Source organism: Salvelinus namaycush, unplaced genomic scaffold (assembly GCF_016432855.1).
Source record: "Salvelinus namaycush isolate Seneca unplaced genomic scaffold, SaNama_1.0 Scaffold656, whole genome shotgun sequence".
Taxonomy (NCBI): domain Eukaryota; kingdom Metazoa; phylum Chordata; class Actinopteri; order Salmoniformes; family Salmonidae; genus Salvelinus; species Salvelinus namaycush.
In genome coordinates this window covers 4,721-32,670 of record NW_024061371.1, presented here as the reverse complement: position 1 = coordinate 32,670, position 27,950 = coordinate 4,721, and the positions used below count along the sequence as shown (strand labels likewise).

The 27,950-nt window shown below is 41.9% G+C and overlaps 1 protein-coding gene across 1 annotated transcript; it reads left to right on the top strand.

Annotated features, from left to right (window-relative positions):
- Window positions 1–205: 205 nt before the first annotated feature.
- On the top strand, window positions 206–27,742 carry LOC120042331 (saxiphilin-like; the record flags this gene model as incomplete). The annotated part of the gene is made up of 5 exons (XM_038987140.1): window positions 206–257; window positions 912–1,043; window positions 1,132–1,217; window positions 11,619–11,682; window positions 27,677–27,742. Coding segments are annotated over exons 1-5 (400 nt in total), but the record flags the coding sequence as incomplete, so codon positions are not given.
- Window positions 27,743–27,950: the final 208 nt, after the last annotated feature.

Sequence of the window (27,950 nt, the reverse complement as noted above, 5' to 3'; positions counted from 1 at the left end):
GATACCTGAGTTTTGGCAGAAGACTAGTAGCACCGTGTTGCCCATACTCGCTTCTTGGGGTCCTCAGTACTGGGTTTAGAAAATGCTGCTTAAGTTTTGTACCTTACAGTGGGTTTCCTTAACCTCTCCTCTAGTACCCACAGCCATTCCAGATTTAAAATGCTCAACTAATCTTACACTCTTTCTCTCTCAGGAGACGATTACCATGGCGACATTGACCATCATTCTGCTTGTCAGCACAGCTTTTGCTCTGGGAGGTAAGCGTGACATACCTCACACTTACTCACCTACATTTTAATAAAAACATTTGTTGGTGTTGCTCTGTCCTACTTCACACACATGTAGGTGTTAATACGCAGGTGTGATTTGGAAATGTGTTTCTATTCATAACCGGTTCTCCATGGGACACCCTCTGAGAGGTCAGCCATTATCAACCTTGACACTGGAGAAATGAAGGTTGTGCCTTGCTGAAGGGCACATAGACGGATATATCAACTAGTCAGCTCACTGATTTGAACTACTGGCCCAACTCTCAAACAGCAGGCTACCTGCCACTCCTCTAGTTCCAGAGATGTATATTGGTGTCTAGATGCGGGACTGAGGTATTCTGATATGAACGGTTTGTTTGATTATATTGTCTAGCAACTAACAGGAAATAACACTGATACAATTTCCAGTCTTAGTTTCATCAGCTCTTCTACGAAACTGGAATTTGACTCTACAGGCCTTTTAAACAAGTAGCAGAACTTCAATATTTAGACAGGAAGTACCTAGGTTGCATCTGAAATGGAACCCTATTCCGTATAAACTACTTCTGAATAGGGCACATAGTGGACGCACCCCAAGATTCCAGAATGTATATTGTCCTGCAATGTTATGGTCACATTACAATGTATGTTACCTGTGTCCAGATGCTATGATACGACCCAAGACCCCATGTGAGGATGCTAGAGATGCCGCTTTAAATGGCTCAATTGGAGCCTACGTCCCCACGTGTGACTACAATGGCCAATACACCCCTGAGCAATGTTGGGGATCTACAGGTTAACACGGCCGCACAAAATTCTCAATTCAGTTTAATGTGACACTTCAATGTGTATATATTGTATATGCAACATGTCTTTCTGGTAGGTCACTGTTGGTGTGTGACCAGTACTGGACAGAAGGTCCCGGGTAGTGATACTCCACCAGGCACTGCTAGCAACTGTTCCACCAAGGTGCATGTATATACATACTCATTCACTAAATGTTACTACTTTGCAGCTGATTATTGATGATGTTTTTTGTATAATTGTAGGTGAAAGGCGTTGGAATGAAGACGTTGAAAAGACGAACAGTTGTCTTTACTGTACTACAGGAACTGATTCGCATGGAGAAATCCTGATATTAAACTGTTGATTTACTTACTTCCTTGTTGGTGTGATATGTTGAACAATGTATCTGAACTGGTCCATTTCTGGGAAGTGGAGGAAGGAGTAGGACTGTTATGGTGACTGTATTACCACCACACCGGCAGTTACAGGACATGAAGGCAGTCAAATTCCACGTGACCATTTAGTAATTGAGCTTCTCCAAGCTCTGATGCTGCTGATGGTCATTAGTAGTCTTCTACCACACTTGCTAACTGCCTGGTACTCAGCACTCTATTGTCCCTCTAATCACTCTGACATCAAAGCAAATCTAAATCACTTCATGAGCTCATGTTGCACAACATTTCTATAACCTATGCAATTGTGTGAAAACAGCCTGATGGCTTCTATTAAAAAGAGGAGGATCCCAATAGCTTCTACAGGCTAGATCTACTATAGTTACAGAACCAGTCCCAAATGAACACACCTACTCATACCAGGGTTTTATTTTCTATGTTGTAGAACAGTGAAGACAGCTATGAAATAACACCTATGGCATCATGTCTTAAACAAATCAAAAAGTAGCTACCCTTTACCTTGACAGCTTTTTACAAACTCGGCATTCTCTCAACTAGATGAGGTAGTCACCTGGAATGCATTTCAGTTAACAGGTGTGCTTGTGGAATTTCTATCCTCAATGTGTTTGAGCAGATCAGTTGTGTTGTGACAAGGTAGGGGTGGTATACTAAGTCCTACATGTTAAATGTCAAGTCCATATTATGGCATGAACAGCTCAAATAAGCAAAGAGAAACAGTCCATTACTTTAAGACATGAAGGTCAGAAAATGCGGAACTTTGAACCTTCAAGTGAAGTCTCAAAAACCAAGCGCTATGATGAAACTGGCTCTCGAGGATCACCACAGGAAAGGAAGACACACTGTAGTTACCTCTGCTGCAATGAGTAGACCTGTGGGAACCTGTCATTTGGTCTTAGTCCAAATTTTTGGTTTGAGGCGCCGACTAGGTGAACGGATGTTCTCCGCATGTGGTGTTCCCACCGTGAAGCATGGAGGTGTGATGGTGTGGGGCTGCTTTGTTGGTGACACTGTCAGTGATTTATTTAGAATTCAAGGCACACTTAACCAGCATGGCTACCACAGCATTTTATATTACCTTGATTTAACCAAGTAGGCCAGTAACAAGTTCTCATTTACAACCGTGCCCTGGCCAAGGTAAAGCAAAGCAGTGTGACAAAAACAACAGCTACACATGGGATAAACAAACATACAGTCAACACAATAGAAACATCTATGTACAGTGTGTGCAAATGAACTAAGATTAGAGAGGTAAGGCAATAAATAGGCCATTGTGGTGAAATAATTAAAATGTAATATTAACACTGGATTGATAGATGTGCAGATGATGTGCAAGTAGAGATACTGGGGTGCAAAAGAGCAACAAATAATATGGAGATGAGGTAGTTGGATGGGCTATTTACAGAGGGGCTGTGTACAGGTGCAGTGCACGGTAAGCTGCTCTGACAGCTGATCCTTAGAGCGTTGGACTTGGACCGAAAGGCTGAAAGTTTGAATCCCAAGGCTAACAAGGTAAAAATCTGTTGTTCTGCCACTGAACAAGGCAGTTAACTTCTTTGGGCTGCAAGCCCGAAGCCGGGCGCAATATGACAACAGCCACTTCAAGTGCAGGGCGCGAAATTCAAAATATATTTTTTAGAAATATTTAACTTTCACACATTAACAAGACCAATACAGCATATGAAAGATAAACATCTTGTGAATCCAGCCAACATGTCCGATTTTAAAATGTTTTACAGCGAAAACACCACGTATATTTATGTTAGCTCACCACCAAATACAAAAAAGGACAGACATTTTTCACAGCACAGGTAGCATGCACAAAACCAACCTAACTAACCAAGAACCAACCAAACTAACCAAGAAACAACTTCATCAGATGACAGTCTTATAACATGTTATTCAATAAATCTATGTTTTAGTTCGAAAAATGTGCATATTTGAGCTATAAATCAGTTTTACATTGCAGCTACCATCACAGCTACCGTCAGAAATAGCACCGAAGCAGCCAGAGTAATTACAGACACCAACGTCAAATACCTAAATACTCATCATAAAAGATTTCTGAAAAATACATGGTGTACAGCAAATGAAAGACAGGCATCTTGTGATTCCAGCCAATATTTCCGATTTCTTAAGTGTTTTACAGCGAAAACACAATATAGCATTATATTAGCTTACCACAATAGCCAGAAACACAAGCCATTTACCAGCAGCGAAAGTTAGCGATCGTAACAAACCAGCAAAAGATATATAATTTTTGACTAACCTTGATAAGCTTCATCAGATGACAGTCCTATAACATCAGGTTATACATACACTTATGTTTTGTTCGAAAATGTGCATATTTAGAGCTGAAATCAGTGGTTATACATTGTGCTAACGTAGCATCTTTTTCCCACAACGTCCGGATATTTTTCTGACACTCACATATTCTGACCAAATAACTATTCATAAACATTACTAAAAAATACATGTTGTATAGGAAATGATAGATACACTAGTTCTTAATGCAATCGCCGTGTTAGAATTCTAAAAATAACTTCATTACGACATGCAGTTTACGTTATGGCGAGAGCGTGCCCAAAATCTGGGCGCAAACTACTAGTTCACATGTTCGACAGATATATGAAATAGCATCATAAAATGGGTCCTACTTTTGATGATCTTCCATCAGAATGTTGTACAAGGGGTCCTTTGTCCAGAACAATCGTTGTTTGGATTTAGAATGTCCTCTTCTCCAGTCAATTAGCACGGAAAGCTAGCAAAGTGGCGCGAAGCTCTCCTTCCTGAACATACGCAGACAAAGCAACACGCCTAACGTCCCGAAAAAATTTCAATAATCTAATAAAACTATATTGAAAAAACATACTTTACGATGATATTGTCACATGTATCAAATAAAATCAAAGCCGGAGATATTAGTCGTCTATAACGACGAGCTTTACAGAAGGCAATACCAGGTCACTTCTCGCGCGCTCCAGAAAACAGGAAATTGGGGTCACGTCATGCCAATGAGCTTTTATTCGACCTCAGATGATGTTATACACTCCATTTCTTCTCTCACTGCCTGTTGACATCTAGTGGAAGGCGTATGAAGTGCATGTATACTAATAAATATCAAGCACATTTATAGGCAGGCCCTAGAACAGAGCATGGATTTCAGATTTTCCACTTCCTGTCAGGAAGTTTGCTGCAAAATGAGTTCTGTTTTACTCACAGATATAATTCAAAAACGGTTTTAGAAACTAGAGAGTGTTTTCTATCCAATAGTAATAATAATATGCATATTGTACGAGCAAGAATTGAGTACGAGGCCGTTTGAAATGGGCACCTTTTATCCAGGCTACTCAATACTGCCCCTGCAGCCCAAAGAGGTTAACCCACTGTTCCTAGGGAGTCATTGAAAATAAGAACTTGTTTTTAACTATTGTTTAAAATACTCTCCCTGTCCTAAGGGTAAAAAATGACCCACCTTCGCTAAACCCCTAAAATAAAGCAGCTTAATTGATTTTTAAACTCCAAATCTATTTTGCATAAAGAAACATCTGGGTTTTACCTCTTCACATTGCAGAAAGACTGCATTTAATCAGTGGACACCTCTCGTTTCTTTTTTACAACAGACCTGTTATAATTGTTTTCTTTACCAAAGTAGAGGTTTATTATTATTATTGCTAAAGGTACTGCGTAGGTGTAAACATATTTTTGTTAGCAAGAGATAGCACTTGTATAGCCTAAGAAAGTAGCAGAAATGTGCAGAAAGTAGTTTTGAAAAAAATATTTTATTTAAGCGAAACAAGTCTTGAACTTTTTTGGCAACATAGTGATATATTCTTATATACTGTACAATGAGGAATTCAACTACAAAATACTAGTCTCCTCCCATTTTTTTTAACTATTGCCCACACCCACAAGGTGTTTAAACAACAACAATAAATAAGAATAAAATAGGATAATAGATACAAAACAAAAATGCAAACAACATAAATCAATCAACTCTATTTAGCATGTAGCACAGTATGCAAGTGTGTGCATGGACTTTGCAGTTGTATTTCTCACATGTGCAGCACATAGTATTTGTTTTACAGTCCCTCTTTGGGGTCAGAATTGGAATTTCCTCCTCTTGCCTGCCCCAGCTGCAGCCTCAGGTGGATCAGGACAAGATTCAGCCCACTGAACAGCTTTCACAAGCGCTGCAGAGGCTGTTAGGAGGAACTCCCTTCTTTGAATTTGTGGGGTTACAAGTGCCTTTCCCAGCTGCTCCAGGAAAAACTTCCTCTTGTTACTCTCATCAGGCATCCAGGTACGGTTGATCTTGTTCCATATAACGAAGGCATTGTAGGGGACACATCAATGATGTTATGGAAGATGACCATGGGCCAGCGGGCAGTCATCCTCCTGCAGCTGTCAGTTCCAATCATTTTGTCCAGGTTGTCCACGCCTCCTTTGCTGTGGTTTTAGTCTAGGATGATGGCTGGCTTCCTGTCCTTTTGATCACTGATCTCAGCTGCTTTGGGCAGTTTGCTGAAGAGGACCACATTCTTGTTCCTCTTTGGTAGGTAAGAAACTAGAATGGGGGTGGGGGTGAAGGCAAACGTTGATGAGAAGGCCTCTCTCCCCCTTGTTGCGAGGAGTGCAGGGTGGAGCTCAGGCCTGTTCTTTCTAACTGCGCCAACCATGCTGATCTTCCTCTCCAGGAGCTAGTGGCTGAGTTCATAAGAGGTGAAGAAATTGTCACATGTGACATTGTGCCCCCTCAGTCCATCTGTCACATCAAGCACAACCCGCATCCCCTGGTTCTTCTCCGGGCCTCCACTGGTCGGCTTCCCCGTGTAGACTTGCATCTTCCGAGCGTAGCTGGATTGTGCGTCACAGGCCACCCATATCTTGATGCAATACTTTGCCGACTTGCTGGGCATATTCTGCCAGAAAGGACAGCGACCTTTTGACAAAGAGATTACTATCAGCAATTAGTATCAGTGTCACAGAAAACAGTCACATAAATCAATGATATTACAACAATACATAATACAATTATTTGTACACTGGTGGTGTACAGCTTTCATGGAAATATGAACAAAGGCGATGTTACACTTTTTCTAATGTTGGGGTCACTCTAGGAAAAGTAATCACATTTCAAGTAGAAAAAAATCATTTAGTGGGGTTTTCTCTACTATTTAACCTCTCTGGGATCGTGGGACGCTTGCGTCCCAACAGCCTGTTAAAATGTAGAGCGCCAGATTCAAAAAAAATCTATAAAATCAAACTTTATTAAATTACACATATAAGATACCAAATTAAAGCTACACTCGTTGTGAATCCAGCCAACATGTCAGATTTCAAAAAGGCTTTTCGGCGAAAGCATAAGATGCTATTATCTGATGATAGTGCAATGGCTACACTCTCTTTGTTGACAATTTCAACCATGCCGGCGCTACTCAAAACGCAGAAATAAAATATGAAACATGCATTACCTTTGACGAGATTCTTTTGTTGGCACTCCAATATGTCCCATAAACATCACAAATGGTCCTTTAGTTCGATTAATTCCGTCCATATATATCCAAATTGTCCATTTATTTGGCGCCGTTGTACCAGGAAAAACAGCCTTCAATTTGCGCAAAATCACGACAAAATATCTTTAAAAAAAAGTACTTTTGTAATACCACTTAAGGTATTTGTAAACGTTAATAATCGATCAAATTGAAGACGGGTCAATCTGTTTTCAATACAGGATATCAACAAACTCACGGTACTTTTCAAGTCTTGCTCAACTCTCAAACATAAACACACGACGTCACTCCACTTCCGGGTCAATATCTTTCTCAGTTTACTAAGGAAAAACCTTAACCTTTTTCCATACAATGGCGACATCCAGTGGAAGCAGTAGAAACTGCGTGGATAGTGATTAGAATTCTGGTGTGCCCATGATAACCCATTGAACATACAGTAACTTAACAATAAAAAAGTTAGTCCTCAGGGTTTTGACTGCTATATAAGTTCTGTTATACTTACAGATATGATTCAAACAGTTTTAGAAACTTCAGAGTGTTTTCTATCCAAATCTACTAATAATATGCATATCTTATATTCTGGGGATGAGTAGCACGAAGTTGAAATTGCGCACGCTATTTTTCCCTAAGTGAAAACTCTGCACCCTATCCTCAAGATTAAAGGGATATTGTGAGATTTTGGCAATTTAGCCGTCTTTCTTTAGTTTGAAGGAAGTTTTTAAATTAACTACTGCAGCTTCAGCACAATTATTAACTCTGAGAGCAGATCCCAAAGACTTCTAGTCATTGCGCTGACGCTAGTTAGCGATCGCTGGAAAAACTACCTTCAAAGTCCTTCAAATTTCATGCAGAGACAAAATCTGACTCTGGGTTAGAAGAAAAAGGTTGTAATTGCCAAAATATTGCACTATCCCTTTAAGGAGGAAATGGCATCGGTTCCAATCCAAGTGCCATTTATCAAACTCCAGGCGGTGCTATGGTCAGATGACATGAAAATAGAGCTCTTTAGTCATGAACTTCAGCGGTGGTTTTGGTGTGGAAAAACAGAAGCATGTGCAGAGAAGTACCTCATACCTACAGTAAAATATGGTTCTGCATCTTTCACGTTTATGAAGCTTTTTTGCTTCCCTGGTTCTGTGGCCCTTTTTAAGCTCAACGGCATCATAAACTTGGTACCAAGTACAAGGACATTATAGCCCCAAAAAAACTAGTTCTCTCTGCCGGGATGCTGACATTGGCTGCAAGTGGATCTTCAAGCAAGACAATAACCCCCAAGCACACATCAAAATCCACAATGAAATGGTTAAATGACCACAAAATCAATATGTTGCAATGTCCATCTCAGTCTCCGGACAGAAAGGACGCCTGTATCTTTGTAGTGACTGGGTGTATTGATACACCATCCAATGTGTAATTAATACCATTCTCAAAGGGATATTCAATGTCTGCTTTTTTTTATTTTACCCATCTTTCAATAGGTGCCCTTGGTTGCAAGGCATTGGAAAACTCCCTGGTCATTGTGGTTGAATCTGTGTTTGAAATGCATTGCTCGACTGAGGGACCTTACAGATAATTATATGTGTGGGGTACAGAGATGAGGTAGTCATTCAAAAATCATGTCAAACATTATTATTGAACACAGAGTGAGTCCATGCAACTTATAATGTGACTTGATAAGAACATCTTTACTCCTGAACTTGTTTAGGTTTGACATAACAAAGAGGTTGAATACTTATTGACTCAAGACTTTTCAGCTTTTCATTTTGCTTTTATCATCAAGCTGCAAATTTAGAGTGAAAATGATTTTCCCCAAATGAGAAACTCACGCGCTGCAAATATATTCCAGTTAGGCTCTACACCCATTGTAAAGAGGATTAATGGGCTTCATTTTAACAAGTTATTTGGCCACTTTAGTTGTGATACAAACCTTATCAAAACATATGGGGCGGCAGGGTAGCCTAGTGATAAGAGTGTTGGACTAGTAACCGAAAGGTTGCAAGATTGAATTCCCTAGCTCACAAGGTACAAATCTGTCGTTTTGCCCCTGAACCCACTGTTCCTAGATCGTCATTGAAAATAATAATTTGTTCGTAACTGACTTGCCTAGTTAAATAAAGGTAAAATAAAACATATAGGCCTATGGGCAGCTACATGAGGTGTGGCACTATGATTTGAAGAAGTAGCCAAAAAAAAGGTATGTGCTGTTTCTTGAATTCCACTGGGCATCATTCACAATTGATGGGCTAATATTGTCACCCATCAGACTATTCTTGATTTAATCTTTAAATGTACTAAATGTGTGCAATTTGTTTTGATTTAGAATGGACAATTATCATGCATCTGTCTCAAAAAACAGGGGCCATAATGTTTTATTCCAGCCCAGGTGAATTTAGATTTTGGCTAGATGGGGTTCATTGTATGTGCAAAGTTTTACGCTGATCCAATGAACCATTTCATTTCTGTTCAAAATGTTGTATCAACACTGCCCAAATGTGCCTAATTTGTTAATGAACATTATCTGACTTATTAAACATTATCTGACTAGGCACAATTTATATTTTGGCTGCTAGATTGCAGCAGTGTATTAGCAAAGTTTTGCATTTCTATTCAAAATGTTGTATAAAGCCTACCCAAATGTGCCTAATTGGTCAATATATACATTTTCAAGTAGATAACTGTACACTCTCCTCAAACAATAGCATGGCATTTTTTCACTGTAACATCTACTGTAAATTGGACAGTGCAGTTTGATTAACAAGAAGTTAAGATTTCTGCCCGAAAAAGACATGTCTATGTCCTGGGAAATGTTCTTGTTACTTACAACCTCAGGCTAATCACATTAGCGCACGTTAGCTCAACCATCCCGCAGGAGGGACACCGATCCCGAGGTGAACTGAATTGGAGAATTTAGTATGTGTGTGTGTTTGTGTGTGTGTGCGCTCGCTCGCTCGTGCTAGTGTGAGATCCTAGACCCATTATAACCCCACCACTATTCCACTACTTGGCCCAATCTGATCCTAGACCCATTATAACCTCACCACTATTCCACTACATGACCCTATCTGATCCTATACCCATTATAACCTCACCACTATTCCACTACTTTGCCCAATCTGATCCTACAGCAGGCCGGCAGCCTGGGAGAACGGGACACTATCGTTCATCACACCTTGTAACTCTTCTGCTGTAAAATCTCATAACCCAAGGAGTTCTCTGCAGCTACCACCACAACATCTATTTTCTGTGATTTGTGTTCCATTTCTGCATCACAGTTGATAACCATGGCTATGAATGCTAAGAAACCTTACTGAAACACATGTTATTCCTATCACTCTCTATTGGCCTCGGCATACTCACAGGGAGCCTCTCAGGATCCCTCTAAACTGGACCCATCTTCCTCTACGACTCTCTTCACTGCCTATGAAGGTTCCTTCAGAGAAAATGACTCAAGTAAAGGTGAAAGTCACCCAGTAAAATATTACTTGAGTAAAGGTTTAAAATTATTCGGTTTTAAATATACTGAAGTATCAACATTAAATTGAATTGATCAAATATACTTAAGTATCAAAAGTAAAAGGATACATATTTTCAAATTCCTTACATGAAGCAAACCAGACGGCACCATTTTCTTGCTTTTTAAAATATAATTACGCATAGCCAAGGGCATACTCCAACACTCAGTCACAATTTACAAACAAAGCATTTGTATTTAGTGAGTCTGCCAGGTCAGAGGCAGCAGGGATGACCATGGACGTTCTCTTGATAAGTAGGTGAATTGGACCATTTTTCTGTCCTGCTAATCATTCAAAATGTAACGAGTACTTTTGGGTGTCAGGGAAAATGTATGGAGTAGAAAGTACATTCTTTTCTTTAGGAATGTAGTGAAGTGAAAGTTGTCAAAAATATAAATAGTAAAGTAAAGATACCCCCAAAAACGACTTAAGTAGTACTTGAAAGTATTTCTCCTTAAGTGCTTTACACCACTAACTAATGGCCCGACAACAGGATCTCTTGTTGGGTTAATGAGGCAACTAGTCACACCTGTGACAGGTCCTTTAAAAGGAGAGGTGGAAGAGGTAGACCATAACTCACAGACAACAGAGAGACACCCAGTGAATCCCTTGGAAGAGTGCAGAAGGTGAGAGTGCATCATTATTTAATCAACTATCTGCATCTCAAATGGTACCTAAATGTTATTTGCCCCTTGTCAAACGTAGTACAATATATAGTTGTGCCTTTTTGTGGAGCGGCCCCCTGAATTTAAGCGCATAGACTAATCCGTACCTTTGCAGTAAATGGGTAGTGTCTGACAATATCTGTAATGCTTCCCTTTCCCTATGTAGTTCATTGTAGGCCCTCGTCAAAGGTTGTTCACTACATAAGGAATGAGGAGCCATTTGGGAAGGATACATATTCCTGTGTGCCAGGCTAATCTATTGTATGTGGTTGAAGAAATGATACCTGAGTTTTGGCAGAAGACTAGTAGCATCGTGTTGCCCATACTCGCTTCTTGGGGTCCTCAGTACTGGATTTAGAAAATGCTGCTTTGGCAGTTGGTTAAGTTTTGTACCTTACAGTGGGTTTCCTTAACCTCTCCTCTAGTTTCCACAGCCATTCCAGATTTAAAATGCTCAACTAATCTTACTCTTTCTCTCTCTCAGGAGACGATCACCATGGCGATATTCACCATCATTCTGCTTGTCAGCACGGCTTTTGCTCTGGGAGGTAAGCGTGACATACCTCACACCTACTCACCAACATTTTAAAGACATCATAATGTTGTTATTTTAAACCGAATTATATCAGTTTAAGTGTTTTACAGCAAACACAATATAGCATTATATTAGCTTACCACAATAGCCAAAAACACAACAGCATTGATTCAAGCCAACAGTAGCGATAACGAATAAACCAGCAAAAGATATTACGTTTTTCACTAACCTTCTCAAAATTCATCAGATGACAGTCCTATAACATCCTATTACACAATACATATATTGTTTGTTCGAAAATGTGCACATTTAGTGGCACAAATCGTGGTTATACAATGTGAATACGTAGGCAAAATGCAATAATGTCCGGAGAAATCTTGGAGAGGCACCTAATCTAATCAAATAACTATTCATAAACTTTACTAAAAAATACATGTTGGACAGCAAATTAAAGATAGCTTAGTTCTTAATGCAATCGCCGTGTTAGAATTCTAAAAATAACTTCAGTACGACATCCAGCTTACGTTATTGCGAGAGAGCGCCCAAAATCAAAGCGGAAACACAACGACACATTTTCGACAGAAATAGGAAATAACATCATAAATGGGTCCTACTTTTGCTGATCTTCCATCAGAATGTTGTACAAGTGGTCCTTTGTCCAGAACAATCGTTGTTTGGATTTAGAATGTCATTTTTCCCTCTCGAATGAGCAAGCAAAACTTGCCAAGTGGCGCGAAGCTCTCCATCATCAACAAACGCAAAAAACGGAACACGCCAAAACTCCCGAAAAAAATTCAATAATCTGATTAAACTATATTGAAAAAACATACTTTACGATGATATTGTCACATTTATCAAATAAAATCAAAGCCGGAGATATTAGGCGTCTATAACAAAAGCTTTTCAGAAGCATGACTTCCGCGTCTTCCTGAACAGAGGAAATTGGGGTCCTGTCATTCCAAGCTGTCTCTTTTGACCATAGAAAGAGCTTGAGACCCTATTTCACCTCTACCAGCCTATTGACATCTAGTGGAAGGCGTATGAAGTGCATGTATACTAATGAATTCAAGCAAACGATTAGGGAGGCCCTGGAACAGAGCCTCGAGTTCAGTTTTTTCACTTTCTGACAGGAAGTTTGCTGCAAAATGAGTTCTGTTTTACTCACAGATATAATTCAAACGGTTTTAGAAACTTGAGAGTGTTTTCTATCCAATAGTAATAATAATATGCATATTGTACGAGCAAGAATTGAGTACGAGGCCGTTTGAAATGGGCACATTTTATCCAAGCTACTCAATACTGCCCCTGCAGCCATAAGAAGTTAAATGAATTACTTTAGTGGGGTAAGTAAATTTTCAGCCTATAATTTGATAACTAGTTAATTTTATAACTAAAACACACACCACATGGCATTCGGGCAGGTAACATTCTCCTGGCATTTCTCCAAACAGATGTCAAAGTAAAGCTCTCTCTCTCTCTCACACACACACATCAAGGATGGAGTGACACAGTGCGGTGCTTAATAAAGACACACAGAGCCTGCAATGGCATTACCATTATCTCTAGGCTATGCCGAGTTCAACGAGATGCCCCGCTTGACCGTAGCTCGCTTGGTCTGAGCGCAGCGACTGTGAAAAAAAGTAGGCCCATAATGAAGCCAGGACCTAAATTTCAAGTGCTTTTGGGTGACAGTGAGAGAACCGTTAGGGTTAGAAGCACAATTGGATGTCAGGAACGTTACTGAGGTCCTCCAGATCTGTGCAAGCCTAACCTTGACCGTGTGACATTAACCCTTAACAGTGAAAACAGATTTTTTTCATATCACAGATTACAATGACATCTCTCCCCATAGGAATACATTGCCTGCTCCTCTAAATTCAACCTGAAGCCTATGTGGGTTATGAATTCCTTATGAACCTGTCTTTGATGAAAATCCATCAGGCCACTATGAGGTATACCTGTGTCGATTCTAAGCTTCCTGAAGAAACCGGAAGTGTTAAAATCACCCTAAAAGTGTTTTGCCATACCCAATCTGCAGTTTGAGAGAAATAGTGCATTCAACCCTGTGTAAATCAGTCAGTTCTTAATGTAAAGACTTATAACTCAGGATTCTGTAAAAGCCTACCCCAATGAGGATATGTGTTTACTTTTAGCTTCCTGTGCCATCCGGAAGTGCCATAATTGGGGTCAAAGGGGCTGTTTTGAAGGGTTAAAAAAGTCAGATATTTCCAAAACTTCATATGTGTGATTGGGCAACGTTCATGAACTGTAAATCAGTCATTCATCCCATCAGATTTCCAAGAAAAACTCACACTAACACACACACAGCAAGGATGGAGTGAGACAGTCGGGGGCTTAGAGACACACAGAGTCTGCAATAGTTACCTTTGTTCAAACTATCAAATAACCATCAGACCTAGAGCTCTGAAACTTTAGAAACCTGTTATAGAGCTCAAGTCGATAGTGCACTGTGAGTTATGTGGCTCTAGAAGGTTCTCAGATCGAGAAACAGCCTTGTACATTTGCAATAACTTCAATTCACTTTGACCATTACGAAAATGACGACGTTTAGAAAAGGACCAGAGTCACAAGACTAGGTGCATTGAAACCGCCTCGGCCCATAGAGACGGACCCCAACGTTTCTGTCCGATAGCTCATTCAAGGACCCCGTAGCAACGCCCAGAAAATGTGGATTTTCAGCACCAATTATGGTCTCTGCTTGTGCTCCAAATGACCTATCGAGCCGAAACTTGGGATTCGAGGTCGCCTCAGCTTGGCCTACACATACTGTCAGAACTGGACCCGCAGCTAGATAGTAACTAAGTGTTATATGTTTTTATAATGGTTTAAACAGAAGGCACTGTGAATTTTGGGCCTGCTCTGAAATATCTGATAGTTGGCTTCTAAATGAGTTTGACAAAGTGGGTGTGAAGTCAGTTTATATAAGTTTGGTGTAAGAATGATATCTAATTGACTGATGGATGGTGACTTGCTGGCTGCTCGAAACGTTTGACCCAAGTTAACTTCTAGTTCCTCCCAAACCCGGATCCGGGAGCACCCCCACCAGTAAAAAAGCTGACTAGCATAGCCTAGCATAGCGTCACAAGTAAATACTAGCATCTAAATATCATTAAATCACAAGTCCAAGACACCAGATGAAAGATACACTTCTTGTGAATCCAGCCACCATTTCTGATTTTTAAATATTTTTACAGGGAAGACACAATATGTAAATCTATTAGCTAACCACGTTAGCAAAAGACACAATTTTTCTTACTCCACCATATTTTCACTCCATCAGTAGCTATCACCATTTCGACCAAATAAAGATATAAATAGCCACTAACCAAGAAAAAACTTCATCAGATGACAGTCTGATAACATATTTATTGTATAGCATATGTTTTGTTAGAAAAATGTGCATATTTCAGGTATAAACCATAGTTTACAATTGCAGCCCCCATCACAACTCTCACTAAAATGACTAGAATAACTACAGAGACCATCGTGTATTACCTAATTACTCATCATAAAACATTTCTTAAAAATACACAGCGTACAGCAATTGAAAGACACAGATCTTGTGAATCAAGACAATATTTCAGATTTTCTAAGTGTTTTACAGCGAAAACACAATATATCGTTATATTAGCTTACCACAATAGCAAACCAGACAACAGCATTGATTCCAGCCAAACACAGCGATAACGTATTCACCACCAAAATAAATTAATTTTTCACTAACCTTCTCAGATTTCTTCAGATGACAGTCCTGTAACATCATATTACACAATCCATATAGGTTTTGTTCGAAAATGTGCATATTTAGCAGCACAAATCGTGGTTATACAATGTGATCAGTGGCAACAGGTCATGCATTCTGGCCGGCGCCATCTTGGAAAGGCACCTAATCTAATCAATAAATAATCGTAAACTTGACTAAAAAATACAGGTTGGACATCAAATGAAAGATGCATTAGTTATTAATGCAACCGCTGAGTTAGATATTTTAAATTAACGTTACTAGACATACAGTGTGCGTTACAGCCAGACTAGTGCCGCAATAATGGCGGACAAATCCGTTTACATTTTTCCACATAAATACGGAATAACATCATAAATAGCTCTTACTTTTGGACGAGCTTCCATCAGAATCTTGTGCAAGTGGTCCCTTGTCCAAAAGAATCGTTGCTTGGTTGTAAAACGTCGTCTTCAACTTCGGAATTAGCAGCTAAGAATAGCTATGTGGCCACAACATGCCCAAATCCTCCAAACGCAATACTAAGGAAATTCCGAAAATAGCAATATGCTCGCATAAACTGATATAACTCGGTTTAAAATAACTTCGTTATGATGTTTCTAACACCTATATCGAATTAAATTACAGACGGATATATCTAAGGTCGATAACTGAGCGTTTCAAAATGCCATCCTGAGGTCCTGCTTTGCGCAATGACGAATGTCGAAAAGAGAGCTCCCCTCGTTCCTTGGCCTTTTATAAACTCTGAGAACTACGTAGAAACTCCATTCCACTTCTCATTGGTTACTGACATCCAGGGGAAGGCGGGTGCAGTTCATGTCGACCCATAGGATACATACAGAGCTTTAAACCTGTTTGGGCTGCAAGCCCGACACCGGTACACTTATGACAACAGCCAGCTCAAAGTGCAGGGCGCGAAATTAAAAAGATATTTTAAAAAAATATTTAACTTTCACACATTAACAAGTCCAATACAGCATATGAAAGGTACACATCTTGTGAATCCAGCCAACATGTCCGATTTTTAAAATGTTTTACAGGGAAGACAAAATATGTAAATCTATTAGCTAACCACGTCAGCAAAAGACACCACTTTTTTTACTCCACCAGTTTTTTACTCCATCAGTAGCTATCACAAATTCGACCAAATAAAGATATAAATAGCCACTAACCAAGAAACAACTTCATCAGATGACAGTCTGATAACATATTTATTGTATAGCATATGTTTTGTTAGAAAAATGTGCATATTTCAGGTATAAATCATAGTTTACATTGCAGCTACAATCAGAAATTGCACCGAAAGCAGCCATAAAACTTACAGACACCAACGTCAAATACCTAATTACTCATCATAAAACATTTCTGAAAAATACATAGTGTACAGCAATTGAAAGACAGGCATCTTGTGATTCCAGACAATATTTCCGATTTATTAAGTGTTTTACAGCGAAAACAAAATGTAGCGTTATATTAGCTTAGCACAATAGCCAGAAACAGTTGGGCGCCGACGACCAGTTCACATCTACGACAGATATATGAAATAGCATCATAAAATGTTTCTTACTTTTGCTGATCTTCCATCAATGTTGGACAAGGTGTCCTTTGTCCAGAACAGTCGTTGTTTGGATCTGGAACGGCAACTTTCCCTCTTCATTTAGCATGCGCACTTGCCAAGTGGCACGGATCTCTCCAACGTCAACAAAGTCAGAGAACGGAACACGGCAAAACTCCCGAAAAAATTTCAATAATCTGATTAAACTATATTGAAAAAACATACTTTACGGTGATATGGTCACATGTATCAAATAAAATCAGAGCCGGAGATAGTAGTCGTCCATAACGGCAGCTAAACAGAAGGCAATCCCACTGTCCACCTCGCGCTGCCAAGAGTACCGGAAATGAGGGACACGTCATACAAAGAGCTTGTATTCCAATTCAGACCAAGATAAACACGAAATTTCTTCTCTCACAGCCTCTTGACATCCAGGGGAAGGTCTATGAAGTGCACGTAGACTCTTACGTATCATGCCCATGTATAGGCAGGAAGTAGAACAGAGCATCGATTTCAGACTTTCCACTTCCTGGTCAGGAAGTTTGTGCCAAATGAGTTCTGTTTGACTCACAGATATAATTGAAACGGTTTTAGAAACTAGAGTGTTTTCTATCCAATAGTAATAATAATATGCATATTGTACGAGCAAGAATTGAGTACGAGGCCGTTTGAAATGGGCACCTTTTATCTGGCTACTCAATACTCCCCCTGCAGCCCAAACAGGTTAAAGCGAGACCGCGCCGAAATTAATGGCGGAATAATAGTTTAACTTTTTCGACAGAAATTACGAATTAACATCATAAATAGTTCTTACTATTTGATGAGCTTCCATCAGAATCTTGTACAAGTTGTCATTTGTCCAGAATAATCGTTGCTCGGTTGTAGAATGTCGTCTTCAACTGTGGAATTAGCAGCAAACGTTAGCCATGTGGTGCAGACGTGTCCAAATCCCCAGAACGCAGCACAAAGAAAATCCCGAAAATCGCAATATACTGATATAAACTGATATAACTCGGTTTAAAATAACTACATTATGATGTTTTTAACACGTATATCGAATAAAATCAGAGCCGGATATATCTAACGCCTATAACAACAGCTTTTCAGAACGCAATCCTGAGGTCTGTCTCGCGTCATGACGAACGTTGAATAGATTGCACCCCCGGTTCCAAGAGCTCTTGTTCGGCCTCAGATCTACCTAGACACCCCATTCCAATTCTCACTGTTTACTGACATCTAGGGGAAGGCGTATGCAGTGCATGTAGACCCATAGATTACATGCAAATTAATAAACTGACCCTGGAACAGAGCCCCCGATTTCAGATTTCTCACTTCCTGACAGGAAGTTTGCTGCAAAATGAGTTCTGTTTTACTCACAGATATAATTCAAACGGTTTTAGAAACTAGAGAGTGTTTTCTATCCAATAGTAATAATAATATGCATATTGTACGAGCAAGAATTGAGTACGAGGCAGTTTAATTTGGGAACGATTTTTTACAAAGTCGAAATGGCGCCCCCCTATTGAGAAAAGGTTTAATCCCTCCAGTTCAGCATCACCACCTCCACAGCTAGTATCTCTGTTAATCCCTCCAGTTCAGAATCACCACCTCCACTAGGTAGTATCTCTGTTAATCCCTCCAGTTCAGCATCACCTCCTCCACTAGCTAGTATCTCTGTTAATCCCTCCAGTTCAGCATCACCACCTCCACTAGACAGTAGGTCTACTAGTGAGTCAGACTCAGTGGGCGAGGGAGATGGGAAGCTGGGAAAGTGCATCCACTAACCAAGTGCTTGGAGCAGGTTCAATTTGCAGTTCAATAACAAGCAAATGTATTACCCCTGGCTTGTCATGCAAAATTCAAAGCTGGGCTGTACAACATGCAAAAAGGTAGGGAGCTGTCACGAATACTACCGAAGGTGGCTCCCCTTCCCGTTCGGGTGGCGCTCGGCGGTCGTCGTCGCCGGTCTACTAGCTGCCACCGATCCCTTTTTCCTTTTCGTTTATCTCTGTCTAATTGTTTTCACCTGTTCCTTGTTGGGGTTTTGGGAGGTGTACTATTTAGTTTCGTTTCGCCCGCTAGTGTTTGTGCGGGCTTATTGGTTGTGATTGTACGTAGGAGGTGTATCATTGATTTTGGGTTTTCGCTGTCCAGTTTATTTAACAGTGGTCTTTGGGTTGTGTTTGCGCCTGTATTTTGGCGTCACCCATTTTTGTACCTGTTCCTGTTTGACTGTGGACATTAAAGCGTTTGTTCCCTTGAAACTTCTGCTCTCTGCGCCTGACTCCACACCCATCATTCTCCTGACGTTACAGGAGCTTTGGTCTAGAAACAACCCTCGCTCTCTTCTCTCCCCTCCCCTCTCTCTCTTCTCTCCCCTCCCCTCTCTCTCTTCTCTCCCCTCCACTCTCTCTCTTCTCTCCCCTCTTCTCATCCACACATTTGTCTCATATCTTATTTTCTTGTACCACGTGTTCTTCCAGAAATACAGAAAGTCACCTTGATGACAAGGTTTGGTGAAAGAGAGGATTGACCCTCACAAAGAAAAGGTAGGCTAGCTATTCACCCTCTCCCACCTTCTCTCCTCCTCACAAATGAATGCTGCTGGTCCTACAACATATTTCTCCTCCAATACTTCAGGCTTAAGACATTGACCCATCACCTCTCCTCTTTCCCTCTCCTCTTCTCCTCTCCCCCCTCTCCTAACAACACAACCCTGGTCCTACTACATATCTCCCTTCCAGCCCTTCAGCCTTAAGACATTGACCCTTCACCTCACCTGTAATAGAATGAATAGAATGAAGACGTTGTAGAATTCGACAGTCATTCCTGTTCTATTTCAACGTTCCGTGCTGGCTGGACCGGACCGGCAGCCTTACAAGGTGTGATGTTAGGAATATCTATTTTATTGATGCATATTAGAAGCCTGGATAATACAAGTTACATTACGTTTTCTTCGATAGGTCCATTATGTAGTTTGGTGTATGACTGGACTCATTTCAGATAGAAAGTCACGTTATAGATCTGTCACTCCCATGGGAAGTGAGTCAATAAGTTGTAGATCTATTCTATGTGCACTATGGTTTCTCTAACCTTAATCTTTGACATTTTTGGTTATTGGAAATATACATTACAGTGGTTTAGATGGTACAGTGATTCTCTACATGTTACATTGATTGTTGTGTCACATCAACTGAAATCAGGAGGATATTTAAGAATCTTAGAAACCAACCAACTTCCTACAAACTTCTGTTAACATTAGCCACCGCTACCCGAGAATGATTGGGAGTGGTGGGGCAGGCTGTGCCTGTACTCCTCTCCCTGTCTTGCATTTTCAACGGTCTGAAGGGTGCTGGAAGTTATTATCTTGTTAATGCAAAGACCAGGAAACTCTGGAAAAAAATACAAGTCGATTCTTTAAATTCATTGTAAAATAAGGTTACAAACAGCAACACAAGCCAGTGTAACATATGTACTCAATTACATGGGTAGCATTACAAATCACAACTTCCTATCTTTATAGTGCCCTACTTTTGACCAAAGTCATATGGGCCCTGGTCAAAAGTAGGGCACAATATCATAGGCGATAGGAAGCCATTTGGGACAGCCTTGGTGGGTCCCTAAGGGGTGTAGTGGCCCATCTCTGATACAGTGATTTGGGGTGAATAAAGCTCATTATTAGCTAACAGACAGACAGCAGGGTTGGCAGTTAATTCAAATAGAACACAGTTCATTCAAATGAATTAAAAATTCCAGAGTTAGCTGGTGACATCACAATGATGACAAGAGCGAGTAGTCGCATTTCGCTTCGCTCCACAGGTAGTATTACATTTAATTTAATTTCATTACAGTACAACGGTTTGATTTGTTTGATCTTAGCACTTTTTTCTTAGCTAGCTACATAGCCGTCTTTGTATCAAAGATAATTGTGTAGTTTAGATTATTATCGAATTATCGAATCTTCTAACGTTGTCAACACTGCTAGCTAGCCAGCTAGCCAACTTCTACCGAAACAGTACAACGGAACGATTTGATTAGTGTAGTGTTAGCTAGCTACATAGTTGTCTTTGCTGTCTTTGTATCTAAGATAATTGTGTAGTTTAGAGTAATTATCTAGCCAGTTATCGAGGTTACCTAGCCAGCTCCACTTTCAAACAAAGTCAGCTAGCCAGCTATTTTCGCCGTCCTAACGTTGTCAACACTGCTAGCTAGCCAGCTAGCCAACTTCTACCGAAACAGTACAACGGAACGATTTGATTAGTGTAGTGTTAGCTAGCTAGCTACTTAGTTGTCTTTGCTGTCCTTGTATCTAAGATAATTGTGTAGTTTAGAGTAATTATCTAGCCAGTTATCGAGGTTACCTAGCCAGTTATCGAGGCTACCTAGCCAGCAACACTTTCAAACAAAGTCAACAACGCAGCCACTGCTAGCTAGCCTACTTCACCAGTCAGCAGTACTGCATCATTTTAATCATTTTAGTCAATAAGATTTTTGCTACGTAAGCTTAACTTTCTGAACATTCGAGACGTGTAGTCCACTTGTCATTCCAATCTCCTTTGCATTAGTGTAGCCTCTTCTGTAGCCTGTCAACTATGTGTCTGTCTATCCCTGTTCTCTCCTCTCTGCACAGACCATACAAACGCTTCACACCGCGTGCCGCTGCCACCCTAACCTGGTGGTCCCAGCGCGCACGACCCACGTGGAGTTCCAGGTCTCCGGCAGCCTCTGGAACTGCCGATCTGCGGCCAACAAGGCAGAGTTCATCTCAGCCTATGCTTCCCTCCAGTCCCTCGACTTCTTGGCACTGACGGAAACATGGATTACCACAGATAACACTGCTACTCCTACTGCTCTCTCCTCGTCTGCCCACGTGTTCTCGCACACCCCGAGAGCTTCTGGTCAGCGGGGTGGTGGCACTGGGATCCTCATCTCTCCCAAGTGGACATTCTCTCTTTCTCCCCTGACCCATCTGTCTATCGCCTCCTTTGAATTCCATGCTGTCACAGTTACCAGCCCTTTCAAGCTTAACATCCTTATCATTTATCGCCCTCCAGGTTCCCTTGGAGAGTTCATCAATGAGCTTGACGCCTTGATAAGTTCCTTCCCTGAGGATGGCTCACCTCTCACAGTTCTGGGTGACTTTAACCTCCCCACGTCTACCTTTGACTCACTCCTCTCTGCCTCCCTCTTTCCACTCCTCTCCTCTTTTGACCTCACCCTCTCACCTTCCCCCCCTACTCACAAGGCAGGCAATACGCTTGACCTCATCTTTACTAGATGCTGTTCTTCCACTAATCTCATTGCAACTCCCCTCCAAGTCTCCGACCACTACCTTGTATCCTTTTCCCTCTCGCTCTCATCCAACACTTCCCACTCTGCCCCTACTCGGATGGTATCGCGCCGTCCAAACCTTCGCTCTCTCTCCCCCGCTACTCTCTCCTCTTCCATCCTATCATCTCTTCCCTCTGCTCAAACCTTCTCCAACCTATCTCCTGATTCTGCCTCCTCAACCCTCCTCTCCTCCCTTTCTGCATCCTTTGACTCTCTATGTCCCCTATCCTCCAGGCCGGCTCGGTCCTCCCCTCCTGCTCCGTGGCTCAACGACTCATTGCGAGCTCACAGAACAGGGCTCCGGGCAGCCGAGCGGAAATGGAGGAGAACTCGCCTCCCTGCGGACCTGGCATCCTTTCACTCCCTCCTCTCTACATTTTCCTCTTCTGTCTCTGCTGCTAAAGCCACTTTCTACCACTCTAAATTCCAAGCATCTGCCTCTAACCCTAGGAAGCTCTTTGCCACCTTCTCCTCCCTCCTGAATCCTCCTCCCCCTCCCCCCCCTCCTCCCTCTCTGCGGATGACTTCGTCAACCATTTTGAAAAGAAGGTTGACGACATCCGATCCTCGTTTGCTAAGTCAAACGACACCGCTGGTTCTGCTCACACTGCCCTACCCTGTGCTTTGACCTCTTTCTCCCCTCTCTCCCCAGATGAAATCTTGTGACGGCCGGCCACCCAACAACCTGCCCGCTTGACCCTATCCCCTCCTCTCTTCTCCAGACCATTTCCGGAGACCTTCTCCCTTACCTCACCTCGCTCATCAACTCATCCTTGACCGCTGGCTACGTCCCTTCCGTCTTCAAGAGAGCGAGAGTTGCACCCCTTCTGAAAAAACCTACACTCGATCCCTCCGATGTCAACAACTACAGACCAGTATCCCTTCTTTCTTTTCTCTCCAAAACTCTTGAACGTGCTGTCCTTGGCCAGCTCTCCTGCTATCTCTCTCAGAATGACCTTCTTGATCCAAATCAGTCAGGTTTCAAGACTAGTCATTCAACTGAGACTGCTCTTCTCTGTGTCACGGAGGCGCTCCGCACTGCTAAAGCTAACTCTCTCTCCTCTGCTCTCATCCTTCTAGACCTATCGGCTGCCTTTGATACTGTGAACCATCAGATCCTCCTCTCCACCCTCTCCGAGTTGGGCATCTCCGGCGCGGCCCACGCTTGGATTGCGTCCTACCTGACAGGTCGCTCCTACCAGGTGGCGTGGCGAGAATCTGTCTCCTCACCACGTGCTCTCACCACTGGTGTCCCCCAGGGCTCTGTTCTAGGCCCTCTCCTATTCTCGCTATACACCAAGTCACTTGGCTCTGTCATAACCTCACATGGTCTCTCCTATCATTGCTATGCAGACGACACACAATTAATCTTCTCCTTTCCCCCTTCTGATAACCAGGTGGCGAATCGCATCTCTGCATGTCTGGCAGACATATCAGTGTGGATGACGGATCACCACCTCAAGCTGAACCTCGGCAAGACGGAGCTGCTCTTCCTCCCGGGGAAGGACTGGACTGCCCGTTCCATTGTGTCCTCCTCCCAGAGCGCTAAGAACCTTGGCGTGATCCTGGACAACACCCTGTTGTTCTCAACTAACATCAAGGCGGTGGCCCGTTCCTGTAGGTTCATGCTCTACAACATCCGCAGAGTACGACCCTGCCTCACACAGGAAGCGGCGCAGGTCCTAATCCAGGCACTTGTCATCTCCCGTCTGGATTACTGCAACTCGCTGTTGGCTGGGCTCCCTGCCTGTGCCATTAAACCCCTACAACTCATCCAGAACGCCGCAGCCCGTCTGGTGTTCAACCTTCCCAAGTTTTCTCACGTCACCCCGCTCCTCCGCTCTCTCCACTGGCTTCCAGTTGAAGCTCGCATCCGCTACAAGACCATGGTGCTTGCCTACGGAGCTGTGAGGGGAACGGCACCTCCGTACCTTCAGGCTCTGATCAGGCCCTACACCCAAACAAGGGCACTGCGTTCATCCACCTCTGGCCTGCTCGCCTCCCTACCTCTGAGGAAGTACAGTTCCCGCTCAGCCCAGTCAAAACTGTTCGCTGCTCTGGCACCCCAATGGTGGAACAAACTCCCTCACGACGCCAGGACAGCGGAGTCAATCACCACCTTCCGGAGACACCTGAAACCCCACCTCTTTAAGGAATACCTAGGATAGGATAAAGTAATCCTTCTAACCCCCCCCCCCCCTTAAAAGATTTAGATGCACTATTGTAAAGTGGCTGTTCCACTGGATATCATAAGGTGAATGCACCAATTTGTAAGTCGCTCTGGATAAGAGCGTCTGCTAAATGACTTAAATGTAAATGTAAGAGGTTTTCCAGCTCATTATTTATCTCCTTCTGAAATATCATTGTGTTTCCAAGACATTGTAATGCACTTCAGACTACATCTTCATCAGCTTCAATTAGGTAGAATTAAGTATCTTCATAACCATATTGTGACCCAATATGCAGCACATGAATGTGTTACAAAAGTTGAAAACGTTCACTTTGAATTGACCCCAACCCAGTCAAACAGGTACATATCGGACAGGTCCAGCAGGTTTTGGGCTGGACAGAAAGTATGTGGAGGGTTGAAGGATGAGAGAGTGAGAAAAATAGAGGGAGGGGTCTGACTGGACAGGTCCTTAAATAGGAGTTGAGGGAGAGGTAGAACTCAACTCAAATGCAGGACAGAGAGAGAGAGAGACCCAGTGAAGACCTTTGAAGATCTCTGAAGAAGTGAAGCTACAACTGAAGACTTCAGAAGGTGAGATTTCAACATCTGTTCATCTAATACTGTACCTGTCTATGTCCCAACTGACCTCCTATTCCCTTAGTAGTGAGCTACTTTAGACAAGGGTCCATATTACCTTTGTGGCACTGAGCTATTCTCTATGTTGTTCACTGTGGGCCCTGGTCCAAAGTAGTGCACTACATAGGGGATAATAAGCCATTTAGGAAGCATCCATGTTCCTGTGTGCAAGGAGAATCTATTGTAAGTGGTTGAAGAGATGATACCTGGGATCACCAGGACCAAGTTGGGAAAATGCTGCCTTAGCAGTTGCATAAGTTTTGTAGCTTACACAGGGTTTCCTTAACCTCTCTGTCACGGATCCCTCCAGTACTGTTGCTCTTTCCGTGCACCGGTTTCGGAGGCCAACGTCACCGGCCTCTAGGAACTGAACTGTGTCATTGCCCACACCTGATCCACATATTCTCCCCTGAATAGTAATTGTATGTTTGTGCCCTTTGTTCTCATTCGATTTATTGTTCCAATGTCCGTTGGTCGTGTGAGTACCTGTGCCTTGTTTTGGCTTTCGTGCCGCTTGTATTGTGCATAGATGATTACGAGTCTCGTCCCGTGTATTTATTTGAGGTACTCTTCGCTCTTTTGAATGGGTTTCAGCCCTGTGTTTTGTATACGTGTTTGTTTGGTTATTAAAAAAAATGCATGCAGTGGGCATAATACAAGTCAAAATAAAACCCTTTGCTTTTATAATTAAAGGATTGATGCTTTATGGTTACGTGATGACATCACGTAGTCCAACAAACAATGATTAATCAGACTCATTTTCCACAACAATTTGAACCCGTTTTATTCCATTCTTGGACTTCACTGTTCTCCACTCATCTTTCTCACTAACTGTACTCAACTTGATTTCAACTTCAAATGACACTTTTGCTACCGCCATCTCCACCAACCTCCTCACAAAAATCAAGAGGGAGGGGTCTGACTGGATGGGTCCTTAAAAAGGAGAGGAGGGAGACGTAGGACTCAATCTCAGCCAAAGGGAGCGTTAGAACTCAACTCACAGGCAGGATTTCAGAAAGGGAGATTTCAACATCTGTTCATCTAATACTGTATGTGAATGTATCCCAAATAGCCCTCTATTCCCTATGAAGTACACTACTTTTGACCAGAGCCCATAGTGAATATGTTGCCCTGGACACATGTAGTGCACTTGTTTTGAAGGATAATGCTAATTCCACAAACTCCCAATTACCCTCTGGACACGCCCCTCTCCTGCTAACTCACCACACCTGAACTCACTCTGCTAATCACCAATTCCTCTTCCATTCTTATGGTATATAAGCAGCATGTTTAACCTGGGTTTGTTCAGTGTTTGTGGTGTCCCAGTTTCTTTATTGTTCCTTTTGTTGGTTGGCTAAAGTAAGTTTCTGCTATTGTAACTTTTCTAGGGTTTTAAATTCCTGCGTTGTGACATAATATCCTGTTCATCCTAGCTTGTGTATTGTTATGGTGTCTAATACTGGACTAGCTACCTTTAATATAACTGTAAGAGAAGTGTTACAGCTTGTGAGATGAGACATGGTCCGAAATGTCCCTGCTAGCAGAATGTCTTACATCTATAATCCTGTACACTGTTCTGCTCGGTTGCCTTTTGCACTGTGTCTCAGTGAATAAAACACTATGAAATGCTGTTTTTACTTTCACCCCCCCCCCTCAAAATCAAACAGATTCATTCCATGTTGTGCTCAGCTGCCTTGCTAATCCCCCTCACAACATGGGCACCATGATGGGCCGGACAGGATGTAGAGGAAACATGGATGTGCAAAGCCAGAACAAAACATTGGCAGCCATATTTGAATTGGTATTGTAAACTAGATTTATTTTTTGCTCAGTGCTGTAAATGATGACTTATCAGAACCATCTAGTGTATTATGGATTGATCTTCAGAGGTGGGACCCATGCTGCTAGCAGGTACCTCATTGAACAACGTCTAGCAAGCTGTTGCTATGGAATGTCCTTAGACCTTGCTTCATTAATTAATAGGTCTAATATTGGGCTGTGGTGTAGCTTACTGGTCAGTCGTATGTTAATGTGGTGTATTCCCTCCAGCACCACGTCTTATCACAGCCTTTCCTGATGGCCATTTCACCTTACCTACTGGTGTTACAAGCCACTAAGCCTTACCTGCCAGCCTTTTGTACTGTGCTTTTAATTTTTGTTCAATAATAAAAGAACCAGAATATAACTTTGTTCAACCATAATATCAGCATTCTGAAAGATTTGGCAATACCCAAAGCTGCAGGGCATTTCTACATTTGGGAACTAGAACTCTATTACTCCTGTCTGAGTGGTGAGAAATACCTGCCCAGAATTTCTTCTCATCCCTGCTTAGGGAATAGGTTTGTGTTTAGGAAAGCAGACATATTCCTGTTCTAATCTACTATATGTGAAGGAAGATGCCTAGTCCTTCATTAGTTGAATCTGTGATTAGTACTGGGATACATCTGACAAGTGTAATTCTGGGGTATGTGGAGAGGTCAGGGGAACACTGCACTCCCCTACATGCTGAAGTTCTCTGACTTGGTTTTGATGGCTTCACTCTTTGTTTCTCTCAGGTGACTCCATGACCATGTTGACCAGTCTTCTGCTTCTCACTGCTGCCTTTGCTCTGGGAGATGCACGTAAGAATCTACTTTTCTTGACTCGATCTGTATGTTTCTTGTAGCAGAGGTGACTGACTGATCTACAAATAATTGTAGCTGTGATTTGTACATCTTTCTCCAATAGCCTTTAAAGCCACAACTTCTCCTTACAGATTCACTTCTAGAAGAAGACTTGTGTCCTTCCGGTTGGACCAAATATGGATCAAGCTGCTTAATGTTTGTAAAG